Source organism: Myxine glutinosa, chromosome 2 (assembly GCF_964187855.1).
Source record: "Myxine glutinosa chromosome 2, kmMyxGlut1.1, whole genome shotgun sequence".
NCBI classification, from domain to species: Eukaryota; Metazoa; Chordata; class Myxini; order Myxiniformes; family Myxinidae; genus Myxine; species Myxine glutinosa.
In genome coordinates this window covers 48568709-48593221 of record NC_136262.1, presented here as the reverse complement: position 1 = coordinate 48593221, position 24513 = coordinate 48568709, and the positions used below count along the sequence as shown (strand labels likewise).

Genomic DNA, 24513 nt, shown 5'->3' with positions numbered 1-24513 from the left:
TCGATGTCGGCGACGCTGAACCGGCACTTGGCGGGGTTCACGATGAGGCCATGCTGGCCCAGACGTTCGAAGAGCGTGCGGAGATGGTGTAGGTGCTCTTCGCGGGACGCGCTGGCGACGAGGATGTCGTCCAGGTAGACGTAGATGAAATCCAAGTCACGTAAGACGCTGTCCATCAGTCGCTGGAACGCCTGAGCCGCATTTTTCAATCCAAAGGGCATCCGAAAAAATTCGAAAAGTCCGAATGGCGTGATGACCGCCGTCTTCGGGATGTCCTCCGGCCTGACGGGGACCTGATGGTAGCCGCGTATGAGGTCCACCTTTGAAAAGAAGGACATGCCCGCCAACCGGGCAAAGTCCTGAATGTGGGGGATGGGGTAGCGGTCGGGGGTGGTGGCGTCGTTGAGGCGCCGGTAGTCCCCGCATGGTCGCCATCCCCCGCCGGGCTTCGGCACGATGTGGAGCGGTGACGCCCAAGCACTCTCGGAGCGCCGCACGATGCCGAGCCGCTCCAGCGTAGCGAACCCCGCTTTAGCTACCGCGAGCTTCGTCGGCTCGAGGCGGCGTGCCCGGGCGTAGACCGGTGGCCCGGCGGTGGGGATGTGGTGTTCCACCCCGTGCTTGATGGCCCCCGCCGAGAAGGCGGGCTGCGTGAGGGCCGGGAAGCCGGCGAGGAGGCGGGTGAATTCATTCGCTGCCAGAAGCGTACAGATGAACCTGGCCGGAACCGAACCGCTCAGCAACCCGCTCGGCGAGCCGCTCGATGAGCCGCTCCGGGAGCTGCTCAACGAGGCGGGCAGCGTGCAAGCGAGCGAGCTGAACGTATCAGCCTGGACAAGCCTTCTGTGCTTTACGTCCACCAACAGGCCATTGGCACAGAGGAAGTCCGCGCCAAGCAGTGCCATAGGCACGTCGGCAGTGACGATCGACCACCGGAAAACCTGCCCTCCGAACCGCAGAGAAAGGCAGCGTTTTCCGTATGTGCGAATGGACGTACCGTTGGCAGCAAGCAGCGCGGGGCCCCGGCCCGCGGTCTGCTTGTCGGACGTACCGGCGGGAACGACACTCACCTGCGCTCCCGTGTCGCACAGGTAACGGCGCCCGGATAAGGTGTCCGTGATGAAAAGTAGGCTGTTTGAACGGCCGGCGCTCAGTGCCACTACCGAGGGCCGGCCCGGGCGTTTCCCGACCTGCCGAACGAGCACGGCGGGCGACATTGCCGAGCCTCGTGGCCGAACTGGGCGTGGAAAAAACACCAGGTTGGCGGCGGAGGCGGCGGAGGCTGCGGTTTTCTCCGCGGGGGCGGTGGTGGGCGGGGCGTGGCGGCGGCCGCACGGTGTGCATCAGCATCAGCCACGAGGTGTGCATCAGCCTCGGGATTCACGACGGCCGCGCCAAAACTCGCCTGCGTGTCCAAAGCCACGAAGAACCTGTCGGCCTCAGCAGCGAGAGCTCGGGGTTCCGTCGTCGCAGAACCGGCCAAGGCGAGGCGTACTCGTGCCGGCAGCTGGCGTCAAAATAACGCCCGGAATAGAGCGTTCGGGGTTTCGTCGCCCATCAACGACAGCATATGGTCCATGCGGACCGACGGTCGCGTGTCACCGAGCTCGGGGGGGTCCAGGAGGCGGTCGGCCCGTGCGTCCACCGTGAGGCCGAACGTGGCGAGGAGGAGACGCTTGATCGCCTCGTACCTGCCGTCGGCCGGTGGGTTCCTCAGGACCGACACGACGCGAGCGGCCGTGCCGGGCCCGAGGGAGGCGACCACGTGGCAGTACATGGTCTCGTCCACCGTGATGCCTCGAAGTCGGAACTGGGCTTCTTTCTGCCTGCAGGAACCAAACTTCGGCTTGAGCCACCCAGAACTCGGGGAGTTTGATTTGGACCGCGTTGGTTGCCATTGCTGTGGCGGGTTCGGGTGGTCAGCGATGGCTGATCAGAGCATCGGAGGGTCACCAATGAAGCGCGGTGCTACGCGCGCTACTTGTATAGCAAGGAGGAAGCGGACAACGTGGTTAGTTCAAAGAGTCTTTATTACAAGAGCTCCACTGTAGCCCTGGAGCATTCCGGGCTGCGCGCCCGGTGTATATCCCATGGCCACGCCTACCCCTCGGGCGTGGCCGCCGCCCACTTGGTGCGCCGAATGATGCCATCACGCCAGTGAGCTTTCGTGTCCGCCACACTCCTATATTTCATTTCTGCATAAGTATAAGAAGCTCCTGTATAATTTCAGGGACTTCTTGCAGCTTCAGTTGTCTTTCCTACTTTTCTTTTTTATCAACTTAGAGTAGCCAATCCCAAATGGAGATAATTTAGAATGTTGTTATTGGAGTTGTCCATGCACTTTGTAAGAACTTGATGATCATGTACTGATATTATAACATTGTACTCCGGCTGATAATTTGTAGAGTCTCATTATGTGGCTACACTACAAGAGTAATCAAGTACTGGTGTACCCAGTGGAGTGTTTGTAGAAGCTTGAAGCAATAACTGATGAAGTGTAAATGAGGCAGTGATGTAGGGATTGTTATGTGATGGCAATACTGTTAGCTACTCTCTAAACAAACATCATCCCTATCTAGTTTAGGGCATTTTTTTAGACTGTAGTTTGTCATCTGTACATTGCCTTTTTAATTTAGCATAAAAAATTTTATTCACTTGTTTATATTGGGTATGTGATGGAAAATTCAAAATTGATCACTGGGCAATTTACATCACAATATTTTTAGTGTGGTCCAGCAAGGCAAAATATGCTCACAGTATGCCCCAATGTTTATTCCGAGTGTACAGTGTGTTCCAGAAGTATCATTTTGTGGAAAGATCACCACTTTAAATTGCTCACCGGAGGTTTCGTACGATTAAATTTGGAAATTGGTCAGAATATAAATATAACATTGCAGAGGGACAAAAACGAATGGATTGTTTTGACAAAGACAAAGCAGGAAAATGGTGAAAACGGTTTCATTCAGGTTCTTCCATTCACCTGTATAACTTTAAAAAAAATGAAAGTATATAATTGTCTTTTTTTGTGAAATATTTTCAGTGAAACATCATCAAGTGAAACATCAAAACATCAGTGGCTGTGACGTTATGGGTAATTCCCTGCCAAGACCAGAATGTCAGGCTCCTGCTCCTCCTTCTAGTCACTTGGCTTGGTTTAACCAGCACCGCCACAGTCGTGCTCCGATTTGGCCGACCACGCCCAATTTATGGGAATGACTTCACGGCCAAGCCCAATAAAAGCGCTCTGTTTTCGGAGCCACGCCCCATCCAAGCCCTCTGTTTTGGGAGCCACGCCCCTTCCAATTCTCTGTTTTCGGAGCCACGCCCCATCCAAGCGCTCTGTTTTCGGAGCCACGCCCCATCCAAGCCCTCTGTTTTGGGAGCCACGCCCCTTCCAATTCTCTGTTTTCGGAGCCACGCCCCATCCAAGCGCTCTGTTTTCGGAGCCACGCCCCATCCAAGCCCTCTGTTTTGGGAGCCACGCCCCTTCCAATTCTCTGTTTTCGGAGCCACGCTCCCATTTCCACTTGTACTCGTCCTCAAACCATCCAAGTAATCAATCGTCGTACGTTGACCGATCGTCGTCGTTACAAAATGACCAGTCGTCGTGAGAGGATCAAAACATGGGGTAAGTTGTGAAAGATGCTCAATGCAATTTGCATATCTGTATAATTTGCATATAACATCAAAAGTGGACTAACCCGTTTGGTTCGCTCCCCTTTCCACCACGATGACTGCATAGCATTCATTTCCTTTAAAACCGACGAACTTTACCGTATAAGTTTGTGTTGTTGCGTCTCGTGCTCAACAGCACAGTCACAAGGAAAGGAAGTCCCATCATCAGCATCATCATCATCATAATAATCATCATCATCACCATCATCACCATCATCATCATCATGATCATCATCATCATCATCATCCATTTCCCATTGAACAGTGTAGGTGCTGCCGAAACAGTCTCATGGCAAGACATGTGCTGGGTAGTTTGCCATTGCCTTCCCATGAGTCAGTCAGGGTATGAATTTGGAATTTGTTCAGTGCAGGAGGATGGATCCTCCGGCTAAAAATCCATCGGCACACACATTGATGCCTTTCCCTGTGTGTGAAACATCAGGATGACAGTTTATGGCTGAGTCAGGATTCGAACCCAATGCAGACTGCTCAAAGGTGAATGTGCACACCTTGAAGCTCTCCTGCCAGGTTTACCATTGCCCATTCCCGTCCGTGTGCTCTACACACGAAGCCCTTTACATTCTCTCCCTGTGTCCTTCTGCTCGCACACTTCTTTCCCATATTTTCCTGAACTCCCCCACACTTCCTTCTCTTTTTTTGGCATACTTCCTTTTTTTTTTTGCCAGTTTTGCCAACCTGGTGTCTCACACTGGCATCATGGTGTTTCACACTGGCATCATGGTGTTTCACACTGGCATCATGGTGGTTCACACTGGCATCATGGTGTTTCACACTGGCATCATGGTGTTTCACACTGGCCTCATGGTGTTTCACACTGGCCTCATGGTGTTTCACACTGGCCTCATGGTGTTTCACACTGGCGTCATGGTGTTTCACACTGGCATCATGGTGTTTCACACTGGCATCATGGTGTTTCACACTGGCCTCATGGTGTTTCACACTGGCCTCATGGTGTTTCACACTGGCCTCATGGTGTTTCACACTGGCCTCATGGTGTTTCACACTGGCATCATGGTGTTTCACACTGGCCTCATGGTGTTTCACACTGGCATCATGGTGTTTCACACTGGCATCATGGTGGTTCACACTGGCATCATGGTGTTTCACACTGGCATCATGGTGTTTCACACTGGCCTCATGGTGTTTCACACTGGCCTCATGGTGTTTCACACTGGCCTCATGGTGTTTCACACTGGCGTCATGGTGTTTCACACTGGCATCATGGTGTTTCACACTGGCAACATGGTGTTTCACACTGGCATCATTGTGTTTCACACTGGCATCATGGTGTTTCACACTGGCATCATGGTGTTTCACACTGGCATCATGGTGTTTCACACAGACATCATGGTGTTTCACACTGGCATCATGCTGTTTCACACTGGCATCATGGTGTTTCACAGCCAGGGTGATTCATTTATTAATGTGTGGGTCGTCCCTCGGATGGATGTTAAACCGGACGTCCCATCTGCTGGCATCAGTTAGTGGGCGTTATAAAGAACCCATGGTTTCCTTTTTCAAAGAGTTGGCGAATTATCGCCGGCACCCTGAACAAATTCCAATAATTCCTGCCCTAACCTTTGTGGAACATCAGTCATGGGCAGCCGGTTCGTGAAATACCGGTTCTTATTGCCAAGCTTCCCCCAGCTATCCCCACAATAACGTGGACCTCATTGTGGCCATTAAAGAAGTAGTGGACCATTGTGTTCCCATATCCCGGCCAAATAACCTAATTTGGGTCAACTGTATAACATTTGGAGTATTGTTGCAAGTAGGTTGGATTTCTGGGATGTGGATATAATGACGGCATGATGGTGTGTATATTATGATTAAGGCATGATGGTGTGCATATTATGACTAAGGCATGATGGTGTGCATATTATGATTAAGGCATGATGGTGTGCATATTATGATTAAGGCATGATGGTGTGTATATTATGATTAAGGCATGATGGTGTGCATATTATGACTAAGGCATGATGGTGTGCATATTATGATTAAGGCATGATGGTGTGCATATTATGACTAAGGCATGATGGTGTGCATATTATGATTAAGGCATGATGGTGTGCATATTATGATTAAGGCATGATGGTGTGCATATTATGATTAAGGCATGATGGTGTGTATATTATGATTAAGGCATGATGGTGTGTATATTATGATTAAGGCATGATGGTGTGTATATTATGATTAAGGCATGATGGTGTGCATATTATGATTAAGGCATGATGGTGTGCATATTATGATTAAGGCATGATGGTGTGTATATTATGATTAAGGCATGATGGTGTGCATATTATGATTAAGGCATGATGGTGTGCATATTATGGTTAAGGCATGATGGTGTGTATATTATGATTAAGGCATGATGGTGTGCATATTATGACTAAGGCATGATGGTGTGCATATTATGATTAAGGCATGATGGTGTGCATATTATGATTAAGGCATGATGGTGTGTATATTATGATTAAGGCATGATGGTGTGCATATTATGACTAAGGCATGATGGTGTGCATATTATGATTAAGGCATGATGGTGTGCATATTATGATTAAGGCATGATGGTGTGCATATTATGATTAAGGCATGATGGTGTGCATATTATGATTAAGGCATGATGGTGTGCATATTATGATTAAGGCATGATGGTGTGCATATTATGATTAAGGCATGATGGTGTGCATATTATGATTAAGGCATGATGGTGTGCATATTATGATTAAGGCATGATGGTGTGCATATTATGATTAAGTCATGATGGTGTGCATATTATGATTAAGGCATGATGGTGTGCATATTATGATTAAGGCATGATGGTGTGTATATTATGATTAAGGCATGATGGTGTGCATATTATGATTAAGGCATGATGGTGTGCATATTATGATTAAGGCAGGATGGTGTGCATATTATGATTAAGGCATGATGGTGTGCATATTATGATTAAGGCATGATGGTGTGCATATTATGATTAAGGCAGGATGGTGTGCATATTATGATTAAGGCATGATGGTGTGCATATTATGATTAAGGCATGATGGTGTGCATATTATGATTAAGGCATGATGGTGTGCATATTATGATTAAGGCAGGATGGTGTGCATATTATGATTAAGGCATGATGGTGTGCATATTATGATTAAGGCATGATGGTGTGCATATTATGATTAAGGCATGATGGTGTGCATATTATGATTAAGGCATGATGGTGTGCATATTATGACTAAGGCATGATGGTGTGCATATTATGATTAAGGCATGATGGTGTGCATATTATGATTAAGGCATGATGGTGTGCATATTATGATTAAGGCATGATGGTGTGCATATTATGATTAAGGCATGATGGTGTGCATATTATGATTAAGGCATGATGGTGTGCATATTATGATTAAGGCATGATGGTGTGCATATTATGATTAAGGCATGATGGTGTGCATATTATGATTAAGGCATGATGGTGTGCATATTATGATTAAGGCAGGATGGTGTGCATATTATGATTAAGGCATGATGGTGTGCATATTATGATTAAGGCATGATGGTGTGCATATTATGATTAAGGCATGATGGTGTGCATATTATGAGTAAGGCATGATGGTGTGCATATTATGATGAAGGCATGATGGTGTGCATATTATGATTAAGGCATGATGGTGTGCATATTATGATTAAGGCATGATAGTGTGCATATTATGATTAAGGCATGATGGTGTGCATATTATGATTAAGGCATGATGGTGTGCATATTATGATTAAGGCATGATGGTGTGTATATTATGATTAAGGCATGATGGTGTGCATATTATGATTAAGGCATGATGGTCTGTATATTATGATTAAGGCATGATGGTGTGCATATTATGATTAAGGCATGATGGTGTGCATATTATGATTAAGGCATGATGGTGTGTGTATTATGATTAAGGCATGATGGTGTGTATATTATGACTCAGGCATGATGGTGTGTATATTATGATTAAGGCATGATGGTGTATATATTATGACTATAGTACCCATAACTCACGCAATACAAGGAACAATGCAGGAATACTATAGTACCCATAACTCACGCAATACAAGGAACAATGCAGGAATACTATAGTACCCATAACTCACGCAATACAAGGAACAATGCAGGAATACTATAGTACCCATAACTCACGCAATACAAGGAAAAATGCAGGAATACTATAGTACCCATAACTCACGCAATACAAGGAACAATGCAGGAATACCATAGTACCCATAACTCACGCAATACAAGGAACAATGCAGGAATACTATAGTACCCATAACTCACGCAATACAAGGAACAATGCAGGAATACTATAGTACCCATAACTCACGCAATACAAGGAACAATGCAGGAATACCATAGTACCCATAACTCACGCAATACAAGGAACAATGCAGGAATACTATAGTACCCATAACTCACGCAATACAAGGAACAATGCAGGAATACTATAGTACCCATAACTCACGCAATACAAGGAACAATGCAGGAATACCATAGTACCCATAACTCACTAAAGAGAGCTGAGAGATTTACTCATACGTTTTTTATGCGTAGTTTTACCACAAACGTGGCATTCTGTACACTGAGGGTTAAAATGTATCCACTGTTACTAATTTGGTGCATTAAGGGTCAATGCACCTTCTAAGAGATAAATGTAAACTATTTCAATAAGATATCTGGTTAAAATCATAATATAGAAAGTCCTGGGGTTGTTTTGTCTTAATGCTAGAAAATCCCGAAAATTGTCATTTTTATGAAATTTGTGTTTCAAACACAAGGGGTTAATTCCAAAACCTCAAGGTATTTGTAAAGTTTATTTTCATAAAAAACTTACCCTATATGTCAACATAAATCAGTGCTATTTTCATCCATTAATCTCTTTTAGTTTTGTACCAGTGGCCATTTTAAGATCGAAACCCCTAGATTTTCACCTCGGCCAAAAATATATAACCATTTGACCTCTGATGACGTCATCAGTATTGACCTACTCATTTGCATAGTACCATTCGGTAGGTCTTATCAAGACCTTTGTAATGATACCCAACATGCATGGTTCCTTTTATAGTAAACCTGTTGAAATCGGATTTTGATTTCCCCTACCCCCAACTTCTGGGCTCAATTATGTGGTCCCTTAAGTTCAAATAACCCCCAAAAATTTGGATTTCGCAAGAGCAAATGCAGAGCAGACCAAACTATTCCTGTGCGGGATGCCTAGGCCGACACAAATCCACCCATGGAAATGTTATAGCAAGCTGGTACGGAAAAATCCTTATTTTGCATAATTTTGACGTTTGGCTCCCCGACTATAATGTGCAGCCATTCGTCTGTGAATTCACCCAGGTGTGATGTTTTCATTCACTAGACATTTTGTATTCATCTACTGTTCCACCTTTTATTGATAAATCACTCGGACTACCGGTATTGATTCTCTTAAACACGTGACTACCGGTAATGATTACCAGGATTGTAAGGGCTGAGAGGACAGTCTAGATTAGATGTAGGCCTATGCACACGCACACACACACACACACACACACACACACACACACACACACACACACACACCTCTCAGCTGTCTACCCTGGGTTTGAAACCTGAACCAGCGATGAACTGTCATCCTTGTGTTCGAAGGCATAATGAGTCATCAATGTGTTTGTGTCTTTCGGATGGATGTTAAATCGGGAGTCTAACCCTGAACAAGTAATAAATTCCTGCCACCTTCAGTTAAATGTCAGGCCTGGCCAGCTATTTTATGAAAAAGTTGGGTCAAACTCCCAGGTTACTCCCTCCTCCGGTATGATAGACCTGAGCCTCATCCTGGAGGTGGGGTTGCTATCTATATCAAAAACTCTCTTCCTCACTCGCCCTGCACTGCACTCTCTCCACCTCACCCCCAGGAATACCTCTGGCTACGGCTTCCCCTTCGCTCCCACCTCTTGTTCATATGTGTGTTGTACCGTCCACCAAACAGTGATGACTCCATCTACATCTCGCTGTCTGATAATATGGACCAACGTCTATCTACTCATCCCAACTCTCTCTTCCTCATATGTGGTGATTTCAATTGTCACCATGCCAGTTGGCTGGGTGTGGGTACCTCTCTCACCAGCCATGGCTCCTCAGCAAAGGACTTCTGCGACTGACTGGGACTGACACAATCTGTCAATTTCCCGACCCGGATCTCAGTCAACGGAGCATCTTCTCTTCTGGGACTGGGACTGACACAATCTGTCAATTTCCCGACCGGATCTCAGTCAACGGAGCATCTTCTCTTCTGGACTTGGTTATGAGTAACTTCCCTGAAAATGTCTGCTGCTATTCTTCTGCTCCAATTGGCTCATCTGATCATGTGCTTGTTAAAGTGGACATCTCTCTGACCATTCTCGGGGAGCCTGCTCAGGGTCGATGAGTCAGGCATTTCACTCAGGCCAACTGGCACGGTCTTCAAGCAGCCATCAATCATCTGGACTGGTCTCCCATCTCTACCGCCTCTGACATCAACTCATCCTGGGAATTCTTCCAAAGTAAATTGCTCTCTCTCATGCACAGATTTATCCCATCTCGTCTTGAGTTGTCATACCCTTCCTCCCATCCATGGTACATGGAATCTTGTGGTGAGGCTGTTGCCCAGAAACTACTTGCCTTCGTCTCATGGAAAGCAAATCCAACGGAAGGAAATCTCATTTCCTTTCACAAAGCCCGAAACAAGTGTGTGTCCACCCTCAGGAGAGCCAGGAAACAATATCTCTCCGTTCTCAAGACCGAACTTTCTTATCTGTCTTCCTCTTTCAAATCCTGGTGGCGTCTTGTCAAATCTGTTTCTGGTGTTTGTTCCCCCTCCATCCCCACCCTTACCTCAAATGACTACACAGCTGACTCCGCACGTGAAAAAGCTGAATGCCTCAACTCTGTGTTTGCCTCTAAATCTTGTGGCCCAAACCCATCCCTCTCTGTACCCACCCATACCCAGTCATACCCAGCTGCTCCTGGACTCTGTGTCCTTTCCTCCTGACAAGGTGGAAAAGTTTCTGTCAACCCTCGACTCTGATTCTGCAACTGGACCTGACAGCATCAGCCCACGGGTCCTAAAATCCTGTTCTTCTGCTCTTTCACTCCCTCTCTCTGTTGTCTTCACCCTCTCTTTTGCTCAAGGTCAACTGCCATCTGCTTGGAAATCAGCCAACATCACCGCTTTGCACAAAAAAGTTGCAAAATCAGATCCTAGCAACTACAGACCAATCAGCCTTCTCCCAATTATCAGCAAAGTCATGGAATCCATCATTGCTTCGGATATGAAATCTTTCCTCTGCTCCAATGGCTTGATCTCTGATCATCAATTTGGTTTCAGACCAGGTCAATCTACTCTGGACATGCTGCTTCTGCTGTCTCAACAATGGATGGAGGTCCTCAATGCCAAACAGGAAATTAGAGCTGTCTCCCTCGACATATCACGTGCCTTCGATACGGTCTGGCACCCCGCTCTGCTCACCAAACTCTCCTCCTTTGGTATCCATGGAAATCTCCACGCATGGCTGGCGGACTTCCTCTCTAGTCGTAGTCAACGTGTGGCCCTGAATGGGTTTCTCTCATCTCCTCTTCCTGTTCAGGCTGGAGTTCCCCAAGGCAGTGTTCTGGGCCCTGTGCTTTTTCTGGTCTTCATCAATGATCTCTCTGACTCTCTTGAAAATCCTCTCTATGTCTTTGCTGATGACTCCACTCTCTGCTGCTCCATTCCTCATCCCTAGATCGGCAGTCTGCAGCCTCCTCACTCTCTGCAGACCTGGACAAAATCACAGACTGGGCAAACAAGTGGAACATGTCTTTCAATCTTGACAAATCTCACACTTACGATGTCTCTCCGAAAAGACCGACTGGACAACCCTCCCATCTGCTTTCTGAATAATCCTCTCCAAGAAGTTCTGTCTCTCAAGCTTTTGGGTCTCACTATCTGCCATGATCTTTCCTGGGAAAACCACATTTCCAAGCTGGCCTCCAAAGCCAGTCGCCGACTGGGCATCCTCCGTCATGCGAAGTCCTTCCTTGGCACACCTGAGCTCCTCACCACATATAAGGCTTTCATCCGCAGCTCAATGGAGTACTGCTCTCCCCTCTGGGCTGGTGCTCCTGCCTCACACCTAGCTCGTCTTCACGCTGTTGAAACCAAAGCATTCAGAATCATTGGAATCTCCCGCGATGACGCTATCTCCGAGGGCCTTTCACTTACTCACCGCAGGCAGGTTGGTGGTCTTTCCGTCTTCTACCGACTCCTCTCCGGCCTTGCTCCCCCAGCTCTCTCTGGGCTCTGTCCCCCAAATATTCCTACAGGTCGCACAAGATCTGCCTGCAACCCTCTTATGGTTAAACTGCCAAAATCAAGACTCTCTGTTCACCTTCACTCCTTCATTCTTCTTTTCTCCCGCCTCTGGAACAAACTCCCTCACTCTCTTCAATCCCACTCCTCCCTCCAGGTCTTTAAAACGGCTGTTCACCACCATCTCTTATCTTCCCCAATCCAAAACCTTGATCTTTTCTACCCCCGCTAATTTCACCCCAAATCCACTTTTTGAGGTGCCGACTTCGTTCCTGAAAGTCGGCACCATGGTGTCCTTGCGTTTTATACCTATCCTTCCCCCCCCCCCCCCAGGCCCTCTCCCTCCCACACATCTCCCGATGTCCCTGCTCTCAAATGTTGTGTTTGTGTGCTTCCTCCCCTTCTCTCCCCATCTTGTCGACCGCTCCCCTTTTTATATACTTTGTTTGCCTGTTTGTTTGATTTGTTTCTTTGATAAATGTACGCTCTTTCACGAGCCTCGACTCTGTATACAAAAAAAACAAAAAAAACATTCCCTGACCCACAAGAAGATGACAATAACGGCAGCCATTAAAGAAGTGGTAGTAGTAGTAGTAGTAACTAACAATTTAAGACAAATTCCTTCAAAAATAATTGTTTTCATTATTGTGCCTTAACTAAACAACAATCAAGATCAAGTTTGAATCGCTCTTGTACACCAACTCAAATGATAATAAAGGATAACATCTGAAAGCATATGATTGAAATGCAGTCGACATCTGACTAATTTTTCCCTTCCACTTCTTCTCCCTCCCACAGGTCAGGACGTTTGGTCATGGCTGCGGGTCTCACCGGTACCTTTAGTTGCTCTGGTGGCCTTAGCTGGAGCGATCATCGAGCCGGCATTCTTCGCCATGCTGTACAAAGAGGCAGCAAATGCCGTCACAGAAAGAGGCTACGCAGAATTGAGCGGTGCGGGTAATACTTGTGAAGGCCACAAGAAACCACCCTCGATCGGGGGTCAAGACCGAGCTGCCAGGCTTGTGACTTGGGCTCAGGTGGCCCTGAGTTTGACGCCGGTGTTACCAGGCCTAGTGCTGAGTCGCACATTGGGCTGCAAAGCCATGATGTTAATTTCAATGATAGCCATGTTTTTTGGCCCCTTCTCCCTGGTCATACTGTTTTGGTTGAACAGGCCCGAGCCTGAGTGGCTCTTATTGTTCCCCATTTTGCGTGCTCTTTTTGGTGGATTCTCCTTGTTTTGGGGGGGAGCAAACACGCTCGCTGCTGCTGGTCAAACCGAGGAGGCCAACCCAACTCCCTCTGCACAATTACGGCGGAATTCAGTCACCAGACGTCCACACCTTGAAAGGCTTCTCCAATCACAACCAGATAATCACAGTTACAGTTCCATTGGCCAGGATGAGAGTAATGGCCATTTTGACAGGCCATCAGAACCCGGGTCTGGTTCCGTCGACGATCGGTTGAGCAAAAGATCTTTACCACCAACTATCACCTCTGTTAAACTATCACGGAGGTTGATGGGTATCGAAGTTACATTGGGTGCATTTTCAATCCTGGGTGGACTGATATCCGGGCACCTTGGAACACCATCAATGGTTGCACTTACGAGCTTGGTGATCTACACAGTGGCTATCATCTGGGGGGCCTTCGTGCTGCGTGACCCGCCGGGTGGAATTCAGTTTCCTGGCTCTGCCATTGATGTCCGCATGGTAATGGGTTCAGAAGAGATGGGAAAAAGTTGATTCTCTCTCCACGTTTTTTGGCCATTCCCGGCTTTCGATAAGTACATTAATCTTGGAGCTGCAAATGATAACTGATGCAATGTACACAACGCGGTGTATACATGATATTGTTTTCTGATAATCACTTGGAACATTAACAGTGAGGTATTGGAACCTGAAGTTGAGGTCTAGACATTTCATTGTATGAAGCAACTCATCAATTGTTTGTTTGCACACTGCCCAGGCTTGCTGCCATGTGACCAGGCCTACTCTATCAGTGGTGCTGCTTGTAAGTATGTCTCTGGTCTTCACGTTGTCAGTAACTGGAGGGATGCATCTCTTACGAGTCTTTGTGCTCTCTGCACCGCTCTGCTGGGACAACGTCATGCTTGGTTATGGTGATGCTTTTGGTGATTCGTTTTACGTCACAGGCTTTTTGGCCAACCTAGTGCTTTCAGCATACCTCCCACCAGAAGGCCTAATTGCTGTTGGTGTGGCATCATACAGCCTCGGCGTGGTGGGTCTGGCATTCGTCGAGAGCACGTCGGCTTTCTTTGCTGGTAATCACCTTCCCTTTTTTGTATTACAGTCAAGGCTCGTAGGAGCTTAGCTAGAACACGGAACAGATAAGGACACAACGTAACAAAAGGAACAGCAGAGAGAGAAAGGGGAAATGCCAACAGCAGGGCCGAGGGGAAAAATAAACGGAGACGGACAACAAGGGGAGAACGGGTCAGGATTAGAGGTAGGGGAGAATGAAGTGGGTGGACAAGATGATACAGAAGCAAAATTGGGGGTTTGGGGAAGGGGGTGGTTTAACGGGTGGAGAAAAGATGACCCAGGTGTTGGATGGGGATGATCTGAGATGGTGGAGAACAGGTGACTTAAAGACCTGGAGGGAAGAATGAGATTGAAAAGAATGCAGAAGTGGGTTCCAGAGGGTGGGGAAGAAGTGCAACAAATGAGAGGCGTTTAGGAGTGGTTCTTGATTTGGCAATTTCACTAGGAGGGGGTTTCTGGTGTCCTGCAGATATGCAGATATTTATATGCAGATATTTCTGCTGTCCTGTAGGACCGCATACGTCCTGCAGATACCTGGGGGGAGGGCGGAGGGACAAAGCATGGAGGACAGAGGGTGCAAGACCAGAAAGGAGGCAGCAGAAGACGGAGAGACCACCGACCTGTCGGCAAAGGAGAAGTGATAGACCCATCGACTCAAGCTTCATTGAGAGATTCCAATGATCTTGAGGGCCTTGGCCTCTACAGCGTCAAGCTGAGCAAGGTGTGATTGCAGGGTAACCAGCCTAGAGGGGAGAGCTTTATTTAATAAAAGGATGTAAAAGAGGTTGTGTGCCAGGTGTGCTAAGGAAGGACTTTGCACGACGGAGGATACCCAGTTGGTGGCTGGATTTGGAGGCCAACTTTGAAATGAGGATTGCCCAAGAAAGATCATGGCAAAGAGCGAGACCCAAGAGTTTGAGTGACTGAACTTCTTTGAGAGGATTGTTAAGAAAGTAGATGGGAGAGTTTGCTGTATGGTCCATTTAGACAGAGACAGAGACAGAGGTAGAGACAGAGAGACAGAGAGACAGAGAGACAGAGAGACAGAGAGACAGAGAGACAGAGAGTGTGTGTGTGTGTGTGTGTGTGTGTGTGTGTGTGTGTGTGTGTGTGTGTGTGTGTGTGTGTGTGTGTGTGTGTGTGTGTGTGTGTGTGTGTGTGTGTGTGATTTCTCAGGATTAAAAGACATATTCCAACTCTTTGACCAGTTTGTGATTTTGTCAAGGAATGAAGAGTAAGGAAAAGGCTGCTGCCTGTCTGTCAGAAGGATGAGGAATGTCATGGCAGAGAGTAGAATCATCAGCAACGAGATAAAGAGGATTTTCCAAAGTAAGAGAGATCGTTGATGAAGATTAGCAATAGGACGAGCAGAGGCCCGTGCGTGTAAAGATATCACGATAAAAAAGAAGGCCTTTTATTCTTGTGCTGGTTGAATGAGCTCAACAATGGGAGGTTCAATAAGGAATATCTTGAGTTGTTGTATGCACCTGCTACTTAAATAAAATAAGAGAGTAAAATGAGTTTAACAACTTATTGATTTATTCAAAACATTTCATTGGGTAAAGTTACCATGATTTATATGAAGTTAACGTTCGGCTCAAGAACGAAGTCCATGTTGTCCACAAAGTCTTGTTCTGGTTTAAAAAATTTATTACAACCAAATAAAAAGAGATACAATGCTGCATTTTGTCACATAAATCATGAAGTTTATTGTATTCTTCCGTACACCTCAACACGTGTTTAATATACCTGTGTTTCCCTGCCCTAGTGCGATCAATCATGTGTGTGGCTCTCATCACGATGCCAAACATTCGTTCCCTTCTGGCTAAGTTCACCAATCCTGAGCACTTGCGTATGTTTCACCTGCCATTTCTCCTTTTTCCCTTCCCTCCCCCTTTTCCCCAATGGGTGCATCTGCAGTGTATCTAACCTTCACATGCGTTAACCTCACCAGGGGCTGTGTACACGATAACCGGATTGCTCGGAAGCCTTCTCAACGTGGCAGTTACCTTGGGGTTCAACAATATGTTCATGGCCTATCAAAACACATTTCGCGGGGCTCCATTCCTGCTATCCGCTGCCATTTCGACTTCGATCCTTATACCTCTATTGTGAGAAACATTGTCCCTTTACACCATGATCATGTCTTCAATAGGATATGCAATGCAATATTAAAAAATATATACAGTATATACAATCTATTGTGAGTAAAATATGAGAATAACAATGAGATCAGTTTAGGTATTTGATCATAAGAACATATTTAAACAAGAAAAAGAGCAATCAGAGATTGCAAACCCTCGCCAGGATGTGTTTTCAGTGGTTTTTAAGGCTTTTGTGTTAAAAACAAATATGGCGGCCGCACCACGTGACCGATGACGTCATCATTTTTTTTTTCTCCACCAATTTATCCCGAGATGATGCTCAATAAATTTCATCTGATCGGATGAAGTTTTGTACTTGTCGAATTATGTCGTCATAATGGAGGAACCCATGACATCATTGACATTTTATTCCCCATGGAGAGTTCTTTACAATGAACCGTTTCTAAATTTTTTCTATGCAGCGCTTTCGGAGATATAGAGGTGCAATTATTTTTGTTTTTTCCAAGATGGCGCCCATACCACGTGACCTATGACGTCATAATTATCATTAAAATTTCTGCAGGTGGAGTTGCACCTATGGTGAAAATTTCCTGTCAATCGGACCAACGGTTGCAGCGAAAATCATAGTTATTCTGTGCGGACAAACAGACAGAGAAACAAACGAACTCAAATGCAATACCCTCTCCTCTGGTGAGGGTAACTAGAGCGAAGTCGAAACTAGAACAGCACTAGGTAGACAGCATACCCCCACCAGGTTGACCATTTTTGTATCCACTGATAGGCCGGATCTGGATTCGGACCTGAACCGAACTCAGTCAACCCACTCCAGCCTCCAGGTCTTTAAAACAGCTGTTCACCACCATCTCTTATCCTCCCCCATCCAAAGCCTTGATCTTTTCTACCCCCGCTAATTTCGGTCCCCTTGTGTTTTATACCTCTCCCCCCCCCCCTTCCCACGCCTCCTCCCCCTTCCCACGCCTCCTCCCCCCAAGCCCTCTCCCTCCCACACTTCTCCCTGCTCTCAAATGTTGTGTTTGTGTGCTTCCCCTTCTCTCCCCATCTTGTCTTCCGCTCCCTCTTTTTGTATATTTTGTTTGTCTGGTTGATTTGTTTGTGAAATAAATGTTAGCTCTTTCACGAGCCTCGATTCAGTATACAAAAAAAATAAAAAAAAATCAAATAAAAAAAATCTAATCGGCTTGTTCTTGTCACCAACCAACTCGTCCACCAAGTTTTGTAATAATCCGTCCATAACCGTTTGAGATATCTTGCTCACAGACAGGGGGTGAGAAACATAACCTGCGTCCACCTTCGGTGTCGTCATGTTTAAGAGCGTCTGCTCTGAGTCTGGGAGGGCGGTGTTACGAAGTCCATCCGAGTCCTCCCAAAGACTTTAAAAATATTCCATGCTGCTTCCTTGCTTGACATTCAGCATTTAAAAGTGATAGAGCACTGAAAAATAACCATAGGTTGGCAACCATTGTGCAGGTTTGATGAGCCCAATGGCCTCCTCGTGTGTTGAAGTTCCTTGTAAGAAGAGGAAGATCACTCCCTTTTGCATCTTCAGATCCATTGGGCTGCTGGAGCAGTTTCTTAGACTATTGGGCACAACCCTGGACGGGTCGCCACTCCGACCCAGGATACCCGAATGTCTCAATCTTCCTAGTATGCTGGTACTCATTTTGCCAACCTTGGAAGGATGACAGGCTCAGTCAACCCACCTGGTGTTAGTTCAACGGATGACGGGGGCTCAAATTCAAGACCCCAAGGTCTCAAGCCACCCACCTTAACCGTTAAGCCAACACCTGGCTTATATATTTCCTTCTAAGTGAACCCATTATTATTACCTCCACCACCAAAGGTGGAAGGTCATGTTTTCAACCCTGTCTGTCCGTCCGTTTGTCTGTTTGTGAACAAAATATCTCAAAAAGTTGTGGACGGATTCGGACGAAATTTGTCAGAGATGTAGCGTATCTGACAAGGACGAAATGATTCGATTTTGGTGAATATCAGGATTCGGATCCGGCTAGTAGAGTTTTTAAAAGTGATTCTTCACCATTGGGAGATGGGGCCAAAAACGATATATAGCAGAACATGTCAAAAAGTTGTGGACGGATTTGGACGAAACTTGGTGGATCGGTTTGGTGTCTGACAAGGAAGATTCCATTAGATTTTGGTAAAGATCTGAATATGGATTCGGATATGAGAATTATTAAATTTTTTAAGTGATTCTTCACCATTGAGTGATATGGCCAACCAGGCTCTCGACTGAGTTCCGTTCTAGTTATTAACATGATATAACTTTAGCAATTTCCATGTGAGAAATACACCCACTGTAGAATTTTCTCACATTTGTTTTCTTCAGAAACTTTTTTGTTTAACCACATTTTTCACTTTTGTTTTCAGGATCATCTGGCGCACTAACAAGGAACAGAATGCAGCTCAGAATGTGGAAGCGACCGTCACCGAAGTTACATGAAATGCTCTGTTTTTTACCACTCTCTATTTTGTGAAGCAACTCTTCCTGTTACACAACAAAGCATAAAGAGGACGACATCATATTTCATTAACAGTGGACGTCAAGGTGGCCTTCTTGCACTAGTGACTAAAAAATAAAAAATAAACCACCTTTAGAGGCCATTTTTCCCCGCAGGCGGGGGTTGGCCTTTTTCAGGAACCGTGGTAGTTGTTGTTTTTCGGTCCCCTTTTTGAAGCAATGTTTTACGGCCGGATGCCCTTCCTGACGCCAACCCTTTTTGCCGCCTTTAACGACAAGCAGGGAATTACCACTTAGGACAATAAATAAAATAAATAATAAATATAAAATATAAAATATATAATAAAATAAAATAAAATATAAATAAAAAATAAATAAAAAATAGGAATAAAGCAGGGACAAGCACAAGTGACTAATAGATCAAAATTACCTTCAAATCAAGAGAATGGTCAAAACTCAAGATTAATGAAGAGCAAATAGCCTGGGACAATCTGTACCATCATCATCTGTACCATCATGTAATCATCGTTTTTGGCCCATCACTGAATGGTGAACAACAAATCTTAACAAATTCATATCTTAACCCTTTGAGTACGGAAATGCAACCACGTACTTAGGATCTATTTATCGGTATAGTCGGTGACGTGCAGTAACGTCATCCGTACACAAAACTTTTTCGCGGGTTGTGGCACTGGTCGTCATCTGTACTCAGAGTTAACTTAATCCTAATTTAAAACAAGCATTCTGAGTATTGCGCTGCAATACACGTCCCCTACCAAAGTTCAAAGTGCCATAACTTCGTCAAAAATGATCGAATATGCAAATTTATGCACGGTTGATGCTGGTTTTCAAACTTGATCTGAGGTATGCTGAGACACATGTGGCAAATTTATGCACGGTTGATGCTGGTTTTCAAACTTGATCTGAGGTATGCTGAGACACATGTGTGTCACGCCTCGCCTCGTTGATAAGCCTGCAAGGTCGCTCCATGGAGCGGCCTGCACGTATTGCACTGTGTGAATTATATAATTATTACCAACTCACGGTCTGAGGTACTAGCGATTCAAGAGATATCCATTTTTAAAAAATATTTTCGTTTAATTAACGATATCTGCCAAACCACGTGCCCTATCGCAAATTCCAAAAGGACATTTAGTGCTGAACAGACCTGTGAAGTTTCCCCTCGATTGGATCAAAAATGAGGGAGGAGCTCGGTTTTAAAGGTTCATGCTTTAAAACGTCATAACTCTGAAACCACGTGACGCATGACGTCATGCTCGCTGACTTTTTTGTTCGTCATGGGTATGCGATTATGCCTGCAAAGTTTGGCCTCGATCTGTACCATTGCATTGCAGAGAAACCATTGCAGAGATGGAGACTACCATTGCAGAGAAAAAGGGGTTTTCGTGTTTTCACGAAAAACAATATGGCGACCGAACCACGTGACCTGTGACGTCATAATTACCATTAAAATATTCTACAGACCCAGTCCATCATATGGTGAAAATTTTATCTCAATCGGTCCTATTATTGCACAGAAATTGGTTTTTAAAGGAAATTAAAACTTAAAATGGCACAGAGTTAAGGATCATAAGAATTACCAAAGTTCAAAGTGCCATAACTTTGTTAAAAATGATCGAAACGTCGTGAAGTTCGAACTTGACCTGTAACTTACCATGAGGAAACCATTTGCCAAGTTTGAAATCATTAGCATTGAGCGTTTAGAAAAAAAGTCCGGAAAACTGTTCTTTGTGTGACGGACTGACGGACGGACGGACGGACGGCATGCAAACCTATAGTCCCCTCCGGTGTACACCGGTAGGGGACTAACAAGCGTTACACCGAGGTCGCCCGTCGATGAAATGATGAGTTGACAAAATGGAAGACGCAAGGCGGCCATCTTGGATTTTGACGTGGTGACCCAATTTTCAATAGGGTTCTCCCTTATGCGTAGATACACCCACACACCAGATTAGAAATTAGTAGTTCGTTTATTAGTCCCCTACCGGTGTACACCGGAGGGGACTTTAGGTTTGCACGCTGTCCCTCCGTCCGTCAGTCCGTCAGTCCGTCAGTCCGTCCGTCAGTCAGTCCGTCACGCAAAGAACAGTTTTCCGGACTCTTTTTCTAAACGCTTAATGCTAATGATTTCAAACTTGGCAAATGGTTTCCTCATGATGAGTTACAGATCAAGTTCGAACTTCACGACGTTTCGATCATTTTTGACAAAGTTATGGCACTTTGAACTTTGGTAATTCTGATAATTCTGATGATCCTTAACTCAGTGCCATTTTAAGTTTTAATTTCCTTTAAAAACCAATTTCTCTGCAATAATAGGACCGCTTGAGATAAAATTTTCACCATAGGAGGGACTCGGTCTGTGGAATATTTTAATGGTAATTATGACGTCACAGGTCACGTGGTTCGGCCCCATATTGTTTTTCGTGAAAACACGAAAACCCCTTTTTCTCTGCAACGGCTGAACAGATCGAGGCCAAACTTTGCAGGCAGAATCGCATACCCATGACGAACAAAAAGGTCAGCGAGCATGACGTCATGCATCACATGGTTTCAGAGTTATGACGTTTTTAAGCATGAACCTTTAAAACTGAGCCCCTCCCTCATTTTTGATCCAATCGAGGGGAAACTTCACAGATCTGTTCAGCACTAAAATGTCCTTTTGGAATTTGCGATAGGGCATGTGGTTTGGCAGATATGATTAATTAAACGGAAATATTAAAAAAAAAAAATGGATATCTCTTGAATCGCTAGTACCTCAGACCGTGAGTTGGTAATAATTTATATAATTCACACAGTGCAATACGTGTAGGCCGCTCCACCGGAGCGACCTTGCGGGCTTATCAACGAGGCGAGGCGTGACACACGTGTCTCAGCATACCACAGATCAAGTTCGAAAACCAGCATCAACCGTGCATAAATTTGCATATTCGATCATTTTTGACAAAGTTATGGCACTTTGAACTTTGGTAGGGGACATGTATTGCAGCGCAATACTCAGAATGCTTGTTTTTCAAGTTTTTTGCTCAGAAGGTTCAGACATATATATGGTGGCGGCCATCTTGGATTTTGACGTGGCGACCCAATATTCAATAGCGTTCTTCCTCATGCCTAGATACACCCACACACCAGATTAGAAGTTGGTACTTCGCTCATTTTTCAAGATATTCCGCTCACACAAGGTTCACACACATGGCGGCGGCCATCTTGGATTTTGACGTGGCGACCCAATTTTCAATAGCGTTCTTCCTTATGCCTAGATACACCCACACACCATATTAGAAGTTAGTAGTTCGTTTATGTTTCAAGATATTTCGCTCACAAGGTTCAGACATACATGGCGGCGGCCATCTTGGATTTTGACGTGGGTTGCACCCACACACCAAATTAGAATTCGGTCCTTCGCTTACGCACGCACGCACGCACGCATGGACGCACACACGGCCGGAGGGGAAAACCATAGTCCCCCTTTCGCTCCGCGGTGCGACGGGGGACAAAAAATTATCATATCTGTGTCTTCACCAAAATTGAATCAAGTTGGCCCTGTCATACACCCAACCTGACCATCAAGTTCATCCAAATCCAAATGTAACTTTTTGAGATGTCCTGCTCACAGACAAACAAACAAACAGACAGGGGTGAGAACATAACCTTCACCATCAGTGGCAGAGATAAAGTATAATCAATATGTATATTATGTAGATAATGCAATATGTATATATATATATATATATATATGTGTATATATATATAGGTTTATGCTTGCTCTATTGTAGAGGTGGGCAATCCGTGGCCTGTAGTGCAAGTACCTGTCCCCCTCCCCACTGGTTTTACACCTTACACTGTGTATGGTAAAAAAAATATTTTTTTTGTATACTGAATCGAGGCTCGTGAAAGAGCTGACATTTACTTCACAAACAAATCAACCAGACAAACAAAATATATAAAAAGAGGGAGCGGAAGACAAGAGAAGGGAAAGCACACAAACACTTGAGTACCATTTATTAGCCGTCTGTACCAATGGTTTCAATGGTATGGTAATTTTAAATGTTTTATACAAAATATGGTCACCCAGATGTTGCAAAAGGTAAGTACTGTACTATATATTTATAAGTAGTGATTACTCCCGCGAGGGAGTAATGCATTCGATCGTGTCCGTGTGTGTGTGTGTGTGTGTGTGTGTGTGTGTGTGCATGTGTGTTCGTGAACAAGATATCTGGAAAAGTTCTGAACGGATTTGGATGAAAGTTGGTGGGATAATTGCCCTTGGGATAAGGAAGAATTGATTAGTTTTTGGTGAAGCTCAGGATATTATTCCGGATCCAGGAATTTTTTTTGGGAAAGGTTTTTTCTGTTTAACTGCATTAAAGCTTTTATTCTTATTCTTAAATGATGTTTATCTCGTCCAATTCCGAGATATATCAAAATTAATTCTCTGACAGTTAGGGCCTACTTTCTTTTTCATTTATTGTTTTGGGGAGAGGGGATGTTAAACAAAACGTATTATTCCAACTAAACCCATGGTGGGAGTATGCGCTCAACTGAGTGGCGTTCTAGTTAATCCTTTATTAGATACTTAATACTTGTATAATGTAATATATTGCTGTTTTTAAATTAGAATGCATTGGTCGACTCGTAATTGTGGTAAGGGGAGGGGGGGGGAGCATATGGGGGCTTGTGGCCCTTACAGGTGTTTGATGGCCGAACCTGCGGCCCTCTGATGTTGCCCACCGCTGCTTGGTATGATGGTGTGTATGTTTGTATGGTGGTATACTTTTACAAATAAAAATTCACATTTTGTATACTCCAAACAGTATATACTCCAAACATTGGCTCAATGTGGTGCGGCGGCTCGATGTTTACTGAATTTGACAACCAATGGCATGTGTTAAACTTATAAATACAAACACATTATTAAGTCTATTGCTCACAATCTAATCGTTTATTGAAAAGTAATGTCTATTCTGAAAGAATTATAATAACATTTAAAGGATGCTGTAAATGTATATATAATGGAGCAAGTGTCCAGTGCCTTCAGAAAGTATTCACACCCCTTGACCTTTTCACATTTTGCTGTATTATAGCCTGAATTTAAAATGGATTACATTGAGATTTTTGTCACTGATCTACACATAAATATGTCAAAGTGGAATTTTTGTTTTTAGAATTTTTTCTGAAATAATAAAAAATTAAATACAGAAATATCTAATTTACATAAGTATTCAACCTCCTGAGTCAATACTTAGTAGAAGTGCCTATGGCAGCGATTCCAACTTCGAGTCTTCTTGTGTATGTCCATGCCTTTATACCCCTTGGCACCCTGAAGACCCTTTAATACCTTAAGTCCATTTGCAGCCTAATTGAGACCCCCAATACTCTAAGGTCCCCCAAGACCCTGCTACCCTTAAGACCCTTTTTTCACGAGCCTCGATCTTGTATACAAACAAAAAAAAAAAAAAAAAAAAAACCTTTAGGCTCTTTAAGACCATTAATACCCCTAAGACCATTTAGATCCCTAATACTGTTAAAGACCCCTAAAACCCTAAGACCCCCAATAACCTTTAAGACCCTCC

At 44.9% G+C, this 24513-nt stretch overlaps 1 protein-coding gene across 4 annotated transcripts; it reads left to right on the top strand.

The window, feature by feature from the left end:
- The first annotated feature begins 3490 nt into the window (after positions 1-3490).
- On the top strand, positions 3491-24092 carry LOC137421834 (uncharacterized). 4 transcript variants are annotated; one of them, XM_068108278.2, is made up of 6 exons: positions 3491-3628; positions 12834-13747; positions 14004-14319; positions 16089-16172; positions 16275-16431; positions 18832-24092. In XM_068108278.2, exons 1-6 carry the CDS (start codon positions 3595-3597, stop codon positions 18902-18904), a joined length of 1578 nt encoding a protein of 525 aa, XP_067964379.2. In that variant the 5' UTR covers positions 3491-3594; the 3' UTR covers positions 18905-24092. The 4 variants fall into 4 exon arrangements, with proteins under 4 accessions (XP_067964379.2, XP_067964381.2, XP_067964382.2 ...); XM_068108280.2 differs by lacking the exon at positions 16089-16172 and having other exon boundaries at positions 16241-16431; XM_068108281.2 differs by lacking the exons at positions 16089-16172; positions 16275-16431.
- The last annotated feature ends 421 nt before the right edge of the window (positions 24093-24513 follow it).